The sequence below is a fragment of the Phytophthora ramorum genome, assembly GCF_020800215.1.
Source record: "Phytophthora ramorum isolate Pr-102 chromosome Unknown Phyram_PR-102_s0001, whole genome shotgun sequence".
NCBI classification, from domain to species: domain Eukaryota; phylum Oomycota; class Peronosporomycetes; order Peronosporales; family Peronosporaceae; genus Phytophthora; species Phytophthora ramorum.
This window is the reverse complement of record NW_027150647.1, coordinates 1,344,738-1,361,035: the sequence shown is the minus strand read 5'-3', so window position 1 is coordinate 1,361,035 and position 16,298 is coordinate 1,344,738. Positions and strand designations below refer to the sequence as shown.

Here is a 16,298-nt window from a genome sequence, read left to right as displayed (position 1 = left end):
TTGAAGTGAACAAGGCGGCAAACGATTAATTACAGACGCAGGAGCTGCAACGACATATTACGATGAAGGGGCTGGCTCGTCCTTGATGAAGACTTGCTGGAGTCCGTTGGTGGTGCTGGCCTTGCTGGAGACTTCCTTGACGGGCGTGTCCTGGTTGGCTGCCTCATCCTTGATGGAGATGACCTCGTTTTTGATTGGGATGAGTTTCTTGCTTTTCTTGCTGGCGGTCTTCTTCTTGGACTTGCGCTTGCTCGAAGTGCCTCGCGGACTGCAAAGCGTCAGCAGATCGTATGCCGCTTGTAGTGATTCACCGTCGAGTCTAACCGGTTCGCTGTCGGAGTCGGAATCCTTGGACGGCGTCGACGGTTCGCTGCTGCTGCTGTACGCGTAGTGCTTGAGCTTCTTGGACAAGTTTAAATAAATGATAGGGAAGACCTTTTGCTTCTTGGCTCGGGGCGTTGACGACGGGGTTCGTCCCCTGGCAGGACTGGGGGGAGACGACACCGAGTCCTCGTCGTCTGCATCCCGCCTCTTGGCGACATTGCGTGTGGTCGACAGCGTGAGGAACGAAGGCTTCTCCATACGAGCCTCGTTCCACATGGCTTCAGTGAGTCTCTCGAGCTCTGTAATCCTGCACTCGGCCTCTTCGCAGTCCCATAGAGGTTTCTTGCGAAGCTTAAATTTCTTCTGGCCGTAGTTTTTCGGCACCGGTTTGCCGTCGATGGTTCCTGCACAGAGCTTCTTGGAGACTCGCATGGGGTCGCACTGCAGCTGTACCGCTAAGTAGCCTCTGAGACGGATACCTGTGTAGATAGGCAGGTATCCATCTTCAAAGGCTTCAATCAGGAGACCAGCCAACTTCTCCTCTGTGCTGGTCCACTGCCCTTTCCGCAGAAACTCGCTGCTGCCTTTGCGCTTCGTGGGAGTGGGGCCTATGAACGACGAGAGGTCGTCATCCATATCCAGTCTCTTCCTCTTGCTCGTCGAGAACCTAGGCGACGGGGTCTCCTTAAGCTGCATCGTGTCCTTATCGTGTTTTTTATCCTCTTTGGCCTTGGGAGTGCTGTATCCGTCGTTTTTGGAAGTTGTAGGTATCGCTGGAGACTGTAAAGTAGCTGAGGGAGAAGGAGCGATGGTGTTGGTCTTAATGGGGCTGGTTTCGGGCTCTGAGACGATCGTGACGGTCGAGTTTCCCTTTGGTTTTGACACTAGCGCTGCTTGTTGCTGTTTGCTTGGTGCTGGGCACTCGCTGAATGCCAGCGACTGCGCCTTGAAGTACAGATTGCTGAGTGCGGACGGCGCGTCCATGATGCACGGAGACGTCGACGTGGGGTGGGGGCACTGGGGACTTCAAGGAGGCGGGAGCTTTCGGCGCGAAGAAGGGGGAATGAAGTGGAACTTCGAACAGGAGCAGCACAGCACTCCCTGTGGGAATCGATGGTTTGCGCGACTACGGATTAATAGCGATTGGCCCGTGATACAACCTGTGGGAATTGATTTTTGACACTGCAACTTCTGCACCATCACTCTCGATCTCGACTTCACTCCTTCCTCAGATTAGAATGATTCAATGAAATGACTGCTGCATATCACTGTTCATAGGGATACATACATTTATTTGTTCAATTATGTTGTAGGATATCCCTTTGTAGATAGATGTGTATAACTATGTGGGGGACTCCCGCCCCTCGTACCTAAGCTGCGGTACCAGGTACCAGCCACCAATTTCAATCTGTACCAATCTGCTGCATACAAAGCGCCATATACAAATCTGCGCTAAAGTCGCCAACCTCATCGTCGTCTCTGCACTCCATGACGGACAAGGCTGTCGGCGCAGCGGGCTCCCCCACGTCGTCGTCTTCCTTTTCCACCCCCGTGATGCGCACATCTCCTTCCGACGTGCCTTCCGAAGATGTCGACGCGATCTCATCCCCCATTGCTTCGTGCGGCCAGCAGCAGACGCCGAAAACAACGGGTTCTCGCAAGCGCGTCTTCACCTTCCAGAAGAGATGGCTACACTCGCTGCCGATCGTCGAGCGCTCGCTGCCGGACGCGGAGATGGACGGCCGAGTTGTCAAGGCGGTGCGCACGACCAGTGGGGCCTCTGCAGCTGCTGCTGACAAACACAAGGACGTGATCGTGTGCATGCTGTGCGACGACCCGGCGTCCAAGCGCGAGTTGACCAAGGTCTGGAGTCGACTCAATTGCCGCCGCGGACGCATCGAGAACCATTTGATGAGTAAACACCCGGAGTTCATGCGGCTGCTCAAGCACAAGCGCGAGGCCGAAGGAGATTTGGCGGTGCAGATTTTCCTGCAGAACTTGCGTGAAGGCCGCTGCAATGCTCGTACCGAGATTAATAACGGGCTGTACAGTCAGTTGCAGACTCTTGGCAGTCGTTCCAGCCCGGCAGCTGACCACAGCGAGCTCCAGAAACGAGCGCTTGGCGACTATATCAATGTGCGCGACGACTTGGAAGGCGACAGGAAGCGTGCAAAGCTTGAGACCTCCCCCGTGAGCGCGAAGGATTCCGCATCGATGGCTGCGTCCGTGTACTCGGCTGGTGGCATGATGCTGCTGCGCAATGGAGCGCTCCCTCACGCTGTCCCAGATGCTGCTGATGGTGTCGACGGCTTGACTTCGAATGTCTTGTATCAAGATACTTTGGCCACGCAATGGCAATCAGTCTTTTTCAACAAATTGGTGCGTGCAAGCACGGGGGTGAAAGATAGCTGAGGTCTATCTAAGCGAAATGTTTGCTGCGGTTTGCCTGTAGGTGGTGATTACTGGTGGTGACAACAGGGCAATGGCGGCTGTGGCGACACAGCTGTGGCTCTCGGGAGCGAATGTGCTCTTAGCTTTCAAGTATGGGTTTACGTTGGCATGGAAAATGTTCGGCGTTTAACTGTTTTGACTCGTGTGTACCTTATGCAGGAGTATGTCCGCGCTGGACGAGTTCAACGCCACGCATATTGGGCGTTTTCCGGATCCGTCCGAGAGCGAGGACACGCCTCGTGGTGTCATGCTACCTGTGTTGGAGTCGTTCCGAACACAAAAAGATATCGCTGAGTGGTGCGGCTCAATTGCCTCCAAGTACCAACGTGTGGATTTCCTCATCAACTACGCGGGGTCCGAGGCGGTGGAAGCGACAGCATGTACAGACAAGCATCCTAGCGAAGACCCCGTGAAGAGCGATCCTATCGTCTCCAGCGCGTACGAGCTGTAGCGAGATGCATTGGTTGTGGTCGATACTATCCAAAGTTGCTAACTTTGTGTGCTCACTCTGTCTGTGTTCATTTTAGAGCCCTCATCGAAGCTCTCAGCGGATCGATGTCGTCGACCTGCTTCCCGGGCGCCGTCACGAGCGAAGAAGGCTGGTTGACGCCTAGCAACGGGACGATCGTGAACGTCGCACCTGCTCGGGACGATGCTGACATCGCGCCGCTGATCAAGTCGTTAGCTGCAAAGCTTCAGCCGCGTAACGTGCAAGTGAACTGCGTGCTGCTCCCGCCCCGACAGCCCGACGACGTTGAAGACACCCCAGACGACGTGGCAGCGTTGTCGCACTCGATCTTGTTTTTGCTATCGCCATCGAGCAGGCTACTATCGGGTAGCGTGCTGCGCCTGCATCCGGATAAGTCACCGGCAGCGTCAGCAGACCGGAGAGCGGACGCGCCAGCGTCCGAGGCGGTCATTAACTCCCATTCAATTTAAACGGAGCTTGCGTGTTGTGCTCTCCATCCATCAATTCCCTTGACGACTTCGTTCGTCAGCTCATACCGCCCGATCGCGTTGCCCGCCCGAAAGTCTCTCGGAAAGTTGCGCAGTGGTGGGTCCCACGGCCTCGTGCGTGCTAAGCAACGCGCTTGATTGTCAAGTTGACACGGTTGTACGCTTGCTGATCCCCCTGCCTTAAGTTGAGGATCTCAAGCAAAGTTGAAGCGCCTGATAATGACGATCACCACGTCGGCCAAATAGATCCCTCGAGCGTCAGCCGTTAAGCGATTGCGTACCGATTACCCGTGTACATCAGTTTACGTAACATTGGTGTAGGACCTGAGACATGACCGCGAAACGGCTGCACAAACAAAGAGCGCCGGACGATTGCTCAAATAACGTGTCTCCATCTCGCGCGACGCCACCTCCTGCTGCGTGCAGGCGCCATCTCGTGATCTACGCCACACTACCTCGTTCGTATATATATCGTGTATCTGTACATGCAACTCGTGTCTCCCATCGCGCTCTAGAACCCACACAACCGCCAATAACATGAAGGCGATACCGTCCGCTCTGCGTCGATCGACGCGTGCGCGCCCTGATGTCACCGGTAGCAACCGCCGTCACCTCCTGTCAGTTCCAGACCAACACCCGCCTCAGCAACAGGCCGATGCCGCCGTGACGCCTGGGGCCTCGGCGTTCGTGAATAACCACAGCCTAGTGTCGGCGTCAAGAAAACCGCTTGGACTGAACTACGGCAGCGTCCGTAAGAACTGGAGAGGATACATGGACAAGTTGGCGGCATTCCCAAAGCTGCAGCAAGTGGCGCTTGAAGCCGCGAGTTTCTTTACGAAGCCGGAGGAGCTGGAGTTTAACTTGCCAAGGAATTTCTGTGCCAAGTACACATTAGGGGAGAAGCTGGGAGAAGGAGCATTTGGAGAAGTCTATTGTGCGTTGCCAACACAGAAGGAGACGCGTGGAAGTGAGTTGCAGCTGGATTTGGCAGTGAAGGTCGTGCCGAAGGCTCGTGTCGTGAGCCGCAAGGACTACGCAGCGCTGAAACAGGAGGGGCGCATGATGGTGCTGCTTGGCGGGACGCTGAATGTCGTGCATTTCTTCGGTGCGTACGAGGACGATGCGAACGTCTACCTGGTGATGGAGCGCTGTGTGGGTGGAGATGCATCGGTGAGATTGTCGGGTGAAGAGGAGCTGGATCTCGTTGCGAATCCGAAACAGGAGGAGCGCGCGAAGATGTACATGAGGGACATTCTGCACGTGGTCTGGCAGTGTCATTTGCTGCGTATTTTACACAGAGATCTGAAGCTCGAGAACTTTTTGTTTGCTGATACCAAAGATGACAGCCCGCTCAAGCTGACAGATTTCGGTGGAGCAGCTTTCTTGGATGATGGCGAGTTCCTGCACGATGTCCACGGCACGCCGCTATATACGGCACCAGAGGTGCTCGAGCACAAGTACGCCTTCCCGTCGGACCTCTGGAGTTGTGGAGTGATCTTGTATCGTCTACTTAGTGGGCGCTTTCCATTCGAGTCTGGGGCGCTACTGGATGAACGCATTCAGCACGAAGAGGTCGACCTGGAGAGCCCACCATGGACTGGCATCTCGGACGAAGCCAAGGATCTGGTGCGTCAACTGCTGGAACGTGATGTGTCCAAGCGTCTCACAGCAGAGCAGGCTCTGAAGCACTCGTGGCTTGCTCCAAGTGCTCCACTTTCACCGAGTGCATCCACGACAGCCTCCGCCGCTGCTAAAGAGGCTACAAAGGGTATTGCAGGCCCTGCACTGAGCGGTACGCTTGTGCAAAGGTTACAACTCTATCGATCACTCAACAGTCTGCAGCATGCTGTGCTGAACGAGGTTACTCGACTACTGCCTCTCGAGTTGAAGCAAGATGTGATGGTGCTCTTTAGCGAAGTTTCTCGTGACGGCAGTGAAAATGTGGGGCTTGAAGAGTTCGCTGCGTACGTGGCAGCAGGCGGATATCGACTCACAAAAGGCGAGGCAAAGGGCTTCTTGCGCAATTTGGACTTGGACGGAGACGGTTTGCTGTCCCTCGACGAGTTCTGCGCTGCTTTAATCGACTGGCCGCAGCTCCAAAGTCAGCACCATGACGAATTCGCCAAGTGTGCTGCTGAAGTCTTTAACATGGTGGACCAGGGCCAGGACGGGTTGCTGAAGCTGGAGGACGTGGCGGAGCTGACTCCGTTCAAGGAGAGTGGAAAACACTTGGACTCGTTCCGAAACGACTTGGACCGCTGCTTCCAGTACACTGATCGCTCAGGGCGAGGCAGCATCGACAGAGAAGACTTCCAAAACATGCTGCGCCTCCCTGCAGGCGCTTACGCCGCGTTCCCCAGAAGACTGAGGCTGTAGCAGTATAATACACACGCTGTAGTATGCTAGAACACATGGACAATTGAGTTGTGTATTTTTTCGTTCATGACATAAATACATAGATCATTTTCTGTGTGTAAGGGGGCGTACTTCCAAATGGCTCGCCGTCTTGTGCTGTTTCTCCGTCTATCAGGACGTGTAACTTGGACATGTGGTTGAAGGAGGACATCTACACGACGATGCTTTGGCCGACTGCCACGTGTAGGCCTGCCTGCCGCACGGGGCGGTTCAGCAGCTGGTTGACGCGATCCAGCGCCACCTGCAGCCTCGAGACTTTGCGCTTCTTGGACGTGTTGTTCTCGGACGGGGCGCTGTAGAATGCTGGCGCTGAGGCCGTGGACTTGTCGCTGTCGCTGTCCTCTGCATTGTCCTTCTTGAGTTCCTGCATGTCCAAACTCGTGCTGCGTCGCAGGCTTACAGTTGAGAGCGTCGTGGACGCCAGCGACCGGTCGGCCGCGGAGGACGCGTTCGAGAGCTTCCGCTCAACCGGGAGCTCCTCCACGTCGACGTTGCCGAGCACCACGTCATCTGCGTTAACGAATACGAGACTCACGGGCTTGGGGGCCAGCAGCATGACCTTCTTGACGTCTTGCAGCGTGAGGCGGTTCACGGGGAAGCCCCCCACGAGCTTGAGCTCGCTGCCCACTTTGAGCGTCGTAGCCACCTGGGTATCGCGCGTCACGGTGCTCACGAGGATGGCGCCAGTGCGCTTGCGCTTGAGCGTGAAGCCGGGCGCGGTGCGGCCGCCCCACATGATCTCGACGGTGCGCGGCGCCGAGGCCAGTGGCAACGACGACTCGGAGGACGAAGAAGAGGACGACGAGGAATTGTGCAGCGTCCGTCGACTGCGTCGATTTTTGCTCTTGGTCCTGGACGGAGACGCGAGCGCGGACTCGAGCTCTGAGCTGCGTTGCGGGCGCTTGAGACTCATACCTGTGCGGACTAACTGGCGCTCGGCGACGGCGAAATGGATAATGACAGTCGGCGGGACTGCTCGAGCCTGGGAAGAGCAGGCTCAAGCGCACGACGGCGCAGACGGGCGGTTCTGGCTTTTCTATGGAAGTCAGACCGCCAAAACCCTGCGAGATCGGATGCACCTGCGAGAATAAGTAGATTCATACAGGGAAGATGGCGTTGTGGACATACAAAGACTACCTGCAATACTGAAACCCTATCCGCTGAGGCTGATTAGAACGAACCAGGAAACGGTGCGAACCGTTACACAGTACACAGTACACACAGTACTCGGCCACCTCGAAACAAATTCACTTCGCCGAAGTGCTGGGCACGCAAGGCCGATATGGAGCATGGCGACGCATGGCTTGCTGGTGGCGGTGGTGACTCGCTTCCCTCCCGCGGATCTTCGCAGTCTTTTCTCTGATTTGCGAGCTGCAAACGGTGGTGCATTGCACTTGCGACTTGGGCACGCGGGGCAAGATGTGTCGGCGCCGCCCAGGCCAGCCGCTGGCTGTAAGAACTTCAAGACGCACAGCAAAGAGTTGGCAGAAATACGCATGGGGCGATTTGCTCGGTGCTCTCGGCGGTGGGCTCTGCTCGGGTCCAAGTGGCTCTCGATGGTACCGAGTCGGCGCGATTGTTCTTGCTACGCGGCGGTAGTGCGAAAGCGTCGGCAATAGCCCACCGTTCGCTTGAACTATTTCTTGAAGTACCTCTTGGCCCGCCAAAGATCGCGATAGGCCGAGAGCTCTTGTGTAGGTCGCTATGATTTTTTCGCTGGTTGCGCCGATTTCGCTAATGGCTTTCGACACAAGTGCAGCAATTGTCTTCTGTGGATAGCTCCATAGCATAGCTGTACAAAGCATAGCTATACAGCCATTCGATCGCCGGCGATTGTCGATGTAAATCTACTGCTGGACAGTTCAGGGCCCACAGGCCACCAACGCCACTTGTTGCCGGGGAAGTGTCAGTACTCCGAGGCACCCGGACCCAATCCTCCGTGCGAGGCCATCCTTATTAATATGTGACGACGGCCGCCGACAGCTGAACTGAGGTGTCGCCGCGAATGGATTTTCCAATAGAAGCAGAAACGCGAGAACTTGTATACTAAACCAGCGCTTTACAATGAGCTCCTTGGCGTAATGCGGTCTTCGAGCCGAGCGCATCGAGGCAAGCAGTTTCCTTACCAAACTTTTGCGAATATCGAGCCCTACTGCAACCGACGCCGGAAAATTCATCCCCAGCGCCTCTGCCATCGGAATGGTAGACCATTCTGGAACGGGGCTGCTCTCCCAAGCCAGCACTGGTGGTGTGGCCCTAATTAAATCCATCGCGAATGTGATACCCACTTAATGGCAGCAGCATTTGTGGCTCGCGAGACCTCGCTGGTGCTTGGGTCACAACCATCTTGATTGAAACTGTGGTTCGCTTTAATGCTGTGTGTCGCCACATCAGCGCGCTAGTATTATCCAAGTACAGGGCGGCTACAACGAGCTCGATGGTGACACACATATTGGCTCGAGCTCTCCTAGATGCCCAGCCGCTGTCCATATGGCAGTGACTTTCTATGACGGTCGGTCAGCGATGTCTTGATTCCTAACTGTCTGAACGGACCAGCAAATCCAGCTCGGCGCTAGCTTTGGGGCAACACGTGACGCCGAATTGCTGGCGGCGTTGGCGTCTCAGTTTAACCAAACTACAGCAGCCCCCTGGTTAGTGAACCACGCGACCACGGGCTATGGTAACGCTACGTGGCGCTTGCTGAAGAGAGACACCCGGATTCCGGCGCTCAAAGGTTGAAGTTGCCTCGCACTTAGTGTGCTCTCTCACGGTAGTTGTACCGTTGCAGGGTCGGATGCCATACCGACACCATAGCGCCACTCCAAGCAATGCACTTCACGCTCCACAAATGAGCATGGATGGACGCGTGTTGGTAGCAAATACATACGAATACGCGTACGTCCATGTTCATTTGTCGCCTTCACGCCATAGTACCGTCAGGTAAATGCTGAGAGGCTTCTCGCCCTTTCGGTACAAACACCGGTATCATATTTTGTGTCCACCACACCAGACCACAGTTTTTCTTTGTGCCGGTCGACTCGCCGATTAGCCAGACCCCGTAACGAAGTCAAGCAGCGCGAGCCGCTTCCCCCGCCGTCCGCCGCGCTTCCCCTGGCCTCCCGTGAGCATGAGCGACATCCCCATCCAGCTGGGCCACTACCGTCTGGGCAAGACACTTGGCATCGGCTCCTTCGGCAAGGTCAAGCGTACGTATTGTTTTCCAACTTTCACCCCTATATAGGAGTTCACATGGACCTCACCCGACTGCGTATTAACAGTGGCCGAGCACGATATCACCGGCCACAAGGTCGCCATCAAGATCCTCAACCGCCACAAGATCCGCAGCCTCGACATGAGCGAGAAGGTGCGCCGCGAGATCACGCTGCTGCGCAAGATGCGCCACCCGCACATTATCCGGCTGTAGGTCCTTTGGATAAAAAGGAGCGCCAGATCGGATAATAACTGGGTTTTATCTGGGCTTATTAGGTACGAGGTCATCGACACGCCCACGGACATTTTCATGGTGCTCGAGTACATTGCGGGCGGAGAACTCTTCGACTACATTGTGTCCAAGGGCCGGGTAGGGAAGGAGGATTTTTGTATTTTGTGTGGTTTTGCTGATTTTTTTTTTTTTGTGGGGTTCTAGTTGGCTCCGGAGGAAGCTCGTCACTTTTTTCACCAGATCATCTCGGGGGTGGAATACTGCCACTTTCATCGCATTGTGCACCGAGACTTGAAGCCGGAGAACTTGCTGCTGGACGCTGACAACAACATCAAGATCGCAGACTTTGGGCTGTCCAACAGCATGGAGGACGGAGACTTTTTGCGCACGTCGTGTGGCTCTCCGAACTACGCTGCACCTGAGGTGATCTCTGGCAGTTTGTATGCTGGGCCCGAGGTGGACGTCTGGTCCTGTGGCGTTATTTTGTACGCGCTGCTGTGTGGCAGCCTGCCATTCGATGACGAGAGCATCCCCAACCTCTTCAAGAAGATCCGTGGTGGTATGTACTCGCTGCCCAGCCACCTGTCCGAGATGGCGCGCGACCTCATCCCGCGCATGCTCGTGGTGGACCCCATGAAGCGTATCACGATCCCGGAGATCAGGCAGCACCCGTGGTTCCAGATTGACCTGCCGCCGTACTTGCAGCATCCGCCGGAGATTGTAGAGAACGAGGTTCGCGAGAATTGTTGCAGGACTTGAGTTGTGGTATTCTGACAAGTGTGTTTTTTATTTCTTGTGCTGCAGACGTTCAAGATTGATGACGAGTGCCTGTCTCAGTGCTTGGCGTTGACTTACGCGGCAAATGTCGGACACGATCAGCTCGTAGGTCTCCTCATGAGGCGAGAGAGCCACCCGCTTCGCGTGGCATACGAGCTCATCCTTGATCACAAAAATGCCAAGATTCGCATTGATGGTACGTTACCAGTTGCTCATGAACCTGAGATTCTTCGTCGACATTGTCGTCGTGCATATCGAGTACTGTACCGTTGCTAACGATGTTTTGGTAGAACTGCGCGATGTGAGAACTGTGAATAACAAGCCCAAGACGTTCTCAACACCTGAGCCCAGCACACTGTTGCTTCCGGGGCGAGGACCTCTCCCGATGGCGGCATCACCCTTGATTACCCCCTCCTCCGCGCTATCGGACCCACGGAATTTCGGCGGACGAGGTGTAAACATTCCCGGACAGGTGCCGCGGATGTCAGTCTCGGGAGGCAACGGCATGGTTGGCTTTGATGACGGGCATGGCAATGGGGCACCTACACCCAAGCGGCGACGATGGTACCTAGGTATTCAGTCGAAGAAGGAACCGGCACACGTGATGTCGGAGGTGTACAAGGCGCTGTTCGTGCTTCACTTCGAATGGAAGGTGGTGGCGCCGTACCGTGTAAAGTGCAGGTGGCAATCTCCCACTGGAGATCCGAACAACCAGAATGGTGGCGCCATGATGAGTCCGGAGGACGCCAAGTTGCAGCAGCAGATGCAGCGCATTAAGATTGGTCTCCAGCTGTACAAGGTGCAGCAGCACATTTACCTACTGGACTTCCAGCGCCTGGACGGGAATGCCTTCACGTACATGAACCTCTGCGCCCGCATCATCACGGAGCTGAAGACGCTTTCGGGCATTCGACCGCTCGCTAGTGGCCACGACCCGCGCTTCGGCGGCGATGGCGGCGGCAACATGAACTCTGTGCATTTGCACCCGCACAACCCGCACGCCCAGGGAGCCCAGTAAGCTTGGAGTTTCCAGGGAGCGTACGGACATTCATGCGGGTGCTCGCGCCAGCGAGCTAGTAATACGTTGCCACCTTTTGGAGCGTTCGTTCTGCATGTTTGTAGCTGTCAGGAACGAAGGCGGAGCACATTAAAGACAAGTAAACAGTTCATATCACTACATGGTACCCCTACGCTTGGCATTCCGAGAGCGCTCGCGGCTCGATGTTAACAGCAAGTAAATCCCGACGCGCGCACTTGGCCTGGCGAAATAAACACTCGTTGCCGTACAACTGGCCGTTTGACGCACACACAGGACTGTAAGTTTGCGTGCACGTGGCTGGGCAGAGCGGCGCCACGTTCGAGTCTTCACAGGACCCCGTCCGAATCACTGTCAACGTCGTCTGCCTGCAGCGCTGCTCCCGGTTGAAATAGCATAGATTGCGCATGGTACCCGCTGTCGTACACACCGGGTCCAGGACGTCCGAGCAAATGGTGGCAGCCAAACAATTCTCGTTGGTGCTGGAGCTTGACGGCGCTGGTGGCGGGTTATACTCTGCATTGACGTCCTTTTCGCTTTTGCAAAGCCCGCGCGAGGCAACGTTAAGATTTGGATTCGCTGTAGTGCATCGCGCCTCCTTGAGAAAGCACGAGTTGGCATACGACACGCCATCCGAGCCGCAGACTGGAGAACTCACGAGCTGACAATTCAACTTGCACGCCGACGAAGTTATGGAGTTGTCCACGCTGACCATGGACGTTTGCCGAGGCTCACACACAGCTTCAGGCAAGCAGGGCTCGCTTATGCAGGGCGCGACACCGCGCAAAATGCACGCCTCCTTCTCATCATCGCACCGACCAGGAGCACACAACGGCGCGCAGTACTCGGCGTCCTTGTACACGAAGCACTGTCCAAAACTTCCACAGGCACGGCTGCATGTAGACGTCAAGATGGCTGCTGCAGCTGGGCACACCAAACGCAGCAGGATACACTCGAGAAGCAGGAGACAGCTCTTCATGGCGCCACCAAGATGGCTTGTCGACTGCGAACCGACGTGTGTGGATCCCAAAAGGGCGGCGACGGCTTTACTCCTCAGTGTTGGTGCTCTCGATATTTTGCTGACTTCCAGTTGGGATGGACAGCACGTTATTGGACGCACAGAGTTGTTTCAGCATCTCGAGCTGCTGGCGCTGCATTTCTTCCAACCGCTGGTTGGACTGCATGATGGCGTCGAGCTTCCGCACGTTTTCATCTTTTTCACTCTGTCGCCGCTCTGGCAAGATGGCGCCTCGACGAACACTGCTTGTCTTTTCTTCCGTCCTTTGTTTCTTCGCCATCGTAGCAGAATTTTCAGTTGTAGTCACAGCGGGATCAGAGCGCTTCAGTTGATCACCAAGCCTTTCAGAAGCTGGCATCAATTCTTGCTGTCCATCGGGCGACTGCGTGCTACTTGCCAGCTCGCCGTCCCCACTGAGCAATTCCTTCTTCTCCTCAGTGCCCAAACCTTCTTTTTCCTCGAGGCGTTCCTTGCCTGGTGCACGGCCCGACAGCACTGGATGTCTCTCCTTGAATCTGCGTAGCCAGCCTTCCTTCAGTCTATCTTCCCCACCCACTCCTCCATTCAGCGCTCGATACTTCTCGTTCGCTCTTGCGAGGATGTCGTGCTTAGTCACGCGCGTCCCTCGACTCTGCATGTCCAAAATCCACGCCACCAACTCTTGCTCCGGTTCCCCCTCCAGCAACGGCCTCGGTCCTCGTCTCCGATCTACTTCTCCTCGCTGGACACGCAGTACCCGACGGCGAATGGTGCGTTGATGCAGCAACGGGAAGCGTTGCGTGACCTCACTCATCGGCCTCCCGGCCAAGTACATCTCCACGGCCGCCTCCATGTGTTTCCTATTGTATTTTCTGGTCTTCACAAGCTCCGCAGCTTCTTCCACTTCTCCACCTTCATTTTCCTTTAGATCTACCTGGTTCACCACCTCGGGGCTCTTGAAACTTGCTTTTGCTTGGTCGTTCACCGCTGCATCCGGCAGCATGTCGTCACTTACTGGAATATTTAGTATTTCCTCGTTACTTGATGGGTTGCCTTTCTTGACATTTGTGAGACTTCCCGAGCGTAAGTTGAGCTCGGGATGCCGTGCCACGAAGCGATTGCACCAGCCCATTCCCACACTTTTGGCCTCTTCTTGGGTTTCTTCTTTACGCAACATTTCTTGGGCCTGCGTGATGACGTCGTCACGTGAGACTCGTAGGCCGGAGCTCTGCCGCGCTAAGGCCCACTGCGTCAGCTGCGTCTCCAGCTCCGCAGACAGCAGCGGCTTGGGCCCGCGGCGCCGCGCGGCGCTGTTAGAGGCGTCCATCGCAGAGGACTTGCGAGGCATTGTTAAATTAACTGCTATTGCGAATTTTGACTAGTTTTCGCGAAATTATAAATCGGTAGTAAAACATTGGCTCAAGTGGCAAAGTTCTCTTGATGTTTTTACGACAATACAAGTGGAGGATCTACGGTGTGAGCTGAAGAGCTCATCAGTATCCTTAAACGCAGCGGAGGAAGCATCATGACAATACTTAGAAGTTGTAGTTGGCCTTCTTGTTCTCAAGCACGCGGCGCAACATCCAGCCGTCTGTGTCGCGAACGTAGGCAGAGGTGAGCCCATCCATGAGGCAAGGCTTGAAGTTGGCAGGCTTGGGTTCCTGGTAGAAGTCTGGCAGTCCGAAGCCGTGGCCCATTTCGTGCGAGACGATCTCGAGCTCCTGGTCGTCGAGGTGCTCCAACATGTTGTCGAGGTTCACTTGCTGTCCCCAGTAAGTGCCCCAGCCACCACCAAGACCCTGCTTCGGCCAGAGAGAGATGTCGAAGGGCTCGCCCTTGCAGCCACTGGATTCCGACCAGCCGTCGGTGGCTCCGTCGTTGTAGGAACGGTAGCAGTTGGTGGGACACTGCGGCGAGCCATCCTTGTCGAGGTCGCCGGCGTAGATCGTCCCGAGCGAGTCATCGCTCCAACCCAAGAGCGACTTGTCCTTGGCGGCGAAACCCACGATGTTGACCTTGATCTCGTCGTAAGGCCAGCAGTTGTAGCCGATGAGCCAGTGGTTCCACGCAGCATACTGACGGGTGAGCATGTCTTGGAACTTGGAGGCGGTTTCCTTGGCCAGCTTTTGGTCACTATCCCAGCGAACGCAGTAGTTGATTGATCCCTTGTTAGCGACGAGGTGGTCCAGGATCCAGTTGTTGTACGACGTGACCTCCGCCTTCATGCGGTTCTCCCAAATCCACTCGAGGTCCTCCGGACTGAGGTACGTGTCGGGGTCGCCAACGACGCACTTGTCAGACCCCGACGTGATAGTTCCGAACGTAGCATGTTCCCTGCTGCCGGTACTGTTCGTCGATGCTTGGGCTGTCGTTGAGTCTACTTGCTCACCAGTTCCACTCGTAGTAGTTGCAGGTGGCGAAGAGATCTGCGATGAATCCTGCTGGTCTCCGATTCCGCTGGACGTCGTAGAGCCCACACTGCTCGACAAAGATGAAGTTGTGGTGGGCGTTGAGTTTTCGTATTCTCCAGAAGCCATCGACGTGGGGGTGTTCGACGAAGAGGCCATTGACGACGGTGGCTGATCGCTGTTTCCACTGGCGGTGGCTGTCGTCGTTGGGGTGATGCTCGAGGAGCCCGCTGTCGAAGTCGACATAGACGGCGTAGAGCTCGTCTGGGGGGGGTCTTCATTTTCAGCAGAAGCGGCCGTGCTAGACGAAGACGCCGGCGACGAAGGCTGCTCATCGGCCCCACTGGAAGTCGTAGGGGCTGTCGTCGTCGTGGGAGTGGAGTTGGAGGAGCCTGCCACTGAGGTCGCCACGGACAGCGTTTCCTCGTCCGATCCGCTGCACTCGAGACTCACTTCGCCACCCGGAGACCAGCCACCTTCGCTTGATCCACTGCAGTCCACAGTTAAACTTTGATCGTCGTACCCGCTTGACTCCCCACTTGAAGGCGTCCAAGCTGTAGAAGATGCCGTGGACGTCCAGCCTTGGCCTTCTGCTCCATTACCCTCCCCACTTGAAGGCGTCCAGCCGGAAGGAGAGTCCGTCGAAATCGGCTGTGACCAGCCTTGGCTGCCGCTTCCGCTGGTCTGACCGCTCGTCGGTGTCCACACTGATGGAGAGTCCGTCGTGGGGGACGCCCAGCCTTGACCGCTCCCACTCGACTGGCCGCTTCCTCCCGACCAAACCGTTGGCGTGTCCGTTGTCGTGGGCTGCGACCAGCCTCCACTTCCGCTTGAGGCAACGACAGGGGGATTCGTAGGCGCATTGTTCGAGGACGATGCCGTCCACTGCGTTGGAGAGTCAAAGTTCCCAAAGCCGTTCGCTCCACTAGCAGTGGTCGAGGCTGGCATCTCGCCACCAGGGGCGACAGTGCCTGCAGTCTGGGTAACGTCATTTTCACTGCCGAATTCGATGGCGGAGACCGTCGCCGCCAGTGTGGCGGTCAACAGCACTGCGGGCGCACGCGGAAATCGACTCGGAGACATCGCAGGCAAACGAACAATGAAAGACAACCGACCACGAAGGATTAATTAACATCAAAGTTTGTAACGCTCGGACAATCATCAACCTCAGTGATCACCATTCGAATGACCCCTGCTATTCGCGCTGTACAGTATTGGTCTCCTTTACGAGACCTCCTTGGGATGGGATTCACGGTCAAACCAGACTTTAAACCGATTTTAAATAATACTTTTTTTGCCAAACGGATGCAAAGCACAATACATGTAGGTAGGTAGTTGTACAAATGATTGATCCGACCAACGTATCACGAACATTGATGACCAGCATAGAAACCACGAATTTCCATTCCATACGGACCGTACCGGTACTGGAATGAAACTCCTTAATCTCTTCTCAGCAAATGTAAAGCGTCCTTCGCTGTTGTGCAGATA

At 55.7% G+C, this 16,298-nt stretch overlaps 8 protein-coding genes across 8 annotated transcripts; 3 read left to right on the top strand and 5 right to left on the bottom strand.

Moving 5' to 3' along the window:
• Positions 1–57: 57 nt before the first annotated feature.
• KRP23_254 (uncharacterized protein) lies at positions 58–1,308 on the bottom strand (the record flags this gene model as incomplete). Its single annotated transcript, XM_067887052.1, has 1 exon — positions 58–1,308. The coding sequence occupies one exon, from the start codon at positions 1,306–1,308 to the stop codon at positions 58–60; it is 1,251 nt and encodes a 416-aa protein (XP_067750810.1).
• A 504-nt stretch (positions 1,309–1,812) lies between these two features.
• KRP23_253 (uncharacterized protein) lies at positions 1,813–3,714 on the top strand (the record flags this gene model as incomplete). Its single annotated transcript, XM_067887041.1, has 4 exons — positions 1,813–2,703; positions 2,777–2,865; positions 2,935–3,213; positions 3,303–3,714. The coding sequence occupies 4 exons, from the start codon at positions 1,813–1,815 to the stop codon at positions 3,712–3,714; spliced, it is 1,671 nt and encodes a 556-aa protein (XP_067750809.1).
• A 555-nt stretch (positions 3,715–4,269) lies between these two features.
• KRP23_252 (Calcium-dependent protein kinase 2) lies at positions 4,270–6,108 on the top strand (the record flags this gene model as incomplete). The annotated part of the gene is made up of 1 exon (XM_067887030.1): positions 4,270–6,108. The coding sequence occupies one exon, from the start codon at positions 4,270–4,272 to the stop codon at positions 6,106–6,108; it is 1,839 nt and encodes a 612-aa protein (XP_067750808.1).
• A 190-nt stretch (positions 6,109–6,298) lies between these two features.
• KRP23_251 (uncharacterized protein) lies at positions 6,299–7,060 on the bottom strand (the record flags this gene model as incomplete). Its single annotated transcript, XM_067887019.1, has 1 exon — positions 6,299–7,060. One exon carries the CDS (start codon positions 7,058–7,060, stop codon positions 6,299–6,301), a length of 762 nt encoding a protein of 253 aa, XP_067750807.1.
• Positions 7,061–9,274: 2,214 nt separating this feature from the next.
• Positions 9,275–11,384, top strand: KRP23_250 (Serine/threonine protein kinase OSK1; the record flags this gene model as incomplete). Its single annotated transcript, XM_067887008.1, has 7 exons — positions 9,275–9,353; positions 9,426–9,567; positions 9,634–9,727; positions 9,794–10,029; positions 10,096–10,321; positions 10,394–10,562; positions 10,657–11,384. 7 exons carry the CDS (start codon positions 9,275–9,277, stop codon positions 11,382–11,384), a joined length of 1,674 nt encoding a protein of 557 aa, XP_067750806.1.
• Positions 11,385–11,553: 169 nt separating this feature from the next.
• Positions 11,554–12,381, bottom strand: KRP23_249 (Extracellular protease inhibitor 10; the record flags this gene model as incomplete). The annotated part of the gene is made up of 1 exon (XM_067886996.1): positions 11,554–12,381. One exon carries the CDS (start codon positions 12,379–12,381, stop codon positions 11,554–11,556), a length of 828 nt encoding a protein of 275 aa, XP_067750805.1.
• A 67-nt stretch (positions 12,382–12,448) lies between these two features.
• On the bottom strand, positions 12,449–13,747 carry KRP23_248 (uncharacterized protein; the record flags this gene model as incomplete). Its single annotated transcript, XM_067886985.1, has 1 exon — positions 12,449–13,747. One exon carries the CDS (start codon positions 13,745–13,747, stop codon positions 12,449–12,451), a length of 1,299 nt encoding a protein of 432 aa, XP_067750804.1.
• A 187-nt stretch (positions 13,748–13,934) lies between these two features.
• KRP23_247 (uncharacterized protein) lies at positions 13,935–15,890 on the bottom strand (the record flags this gene model as incomplete). Its single annotated transcript, XM_067886972.1, has 1 exon — positions 13,935–15,890. One exon carries the CDS (start codon positions 15,888–15,890, stop codon positions 13,935–13,937), a length of 1,956 nt encoding a protein of 651 aa, XP_067750803.1.
• Between the last annotated feature and the right edge of the window lie 408 nt (positions 15,891–16,298).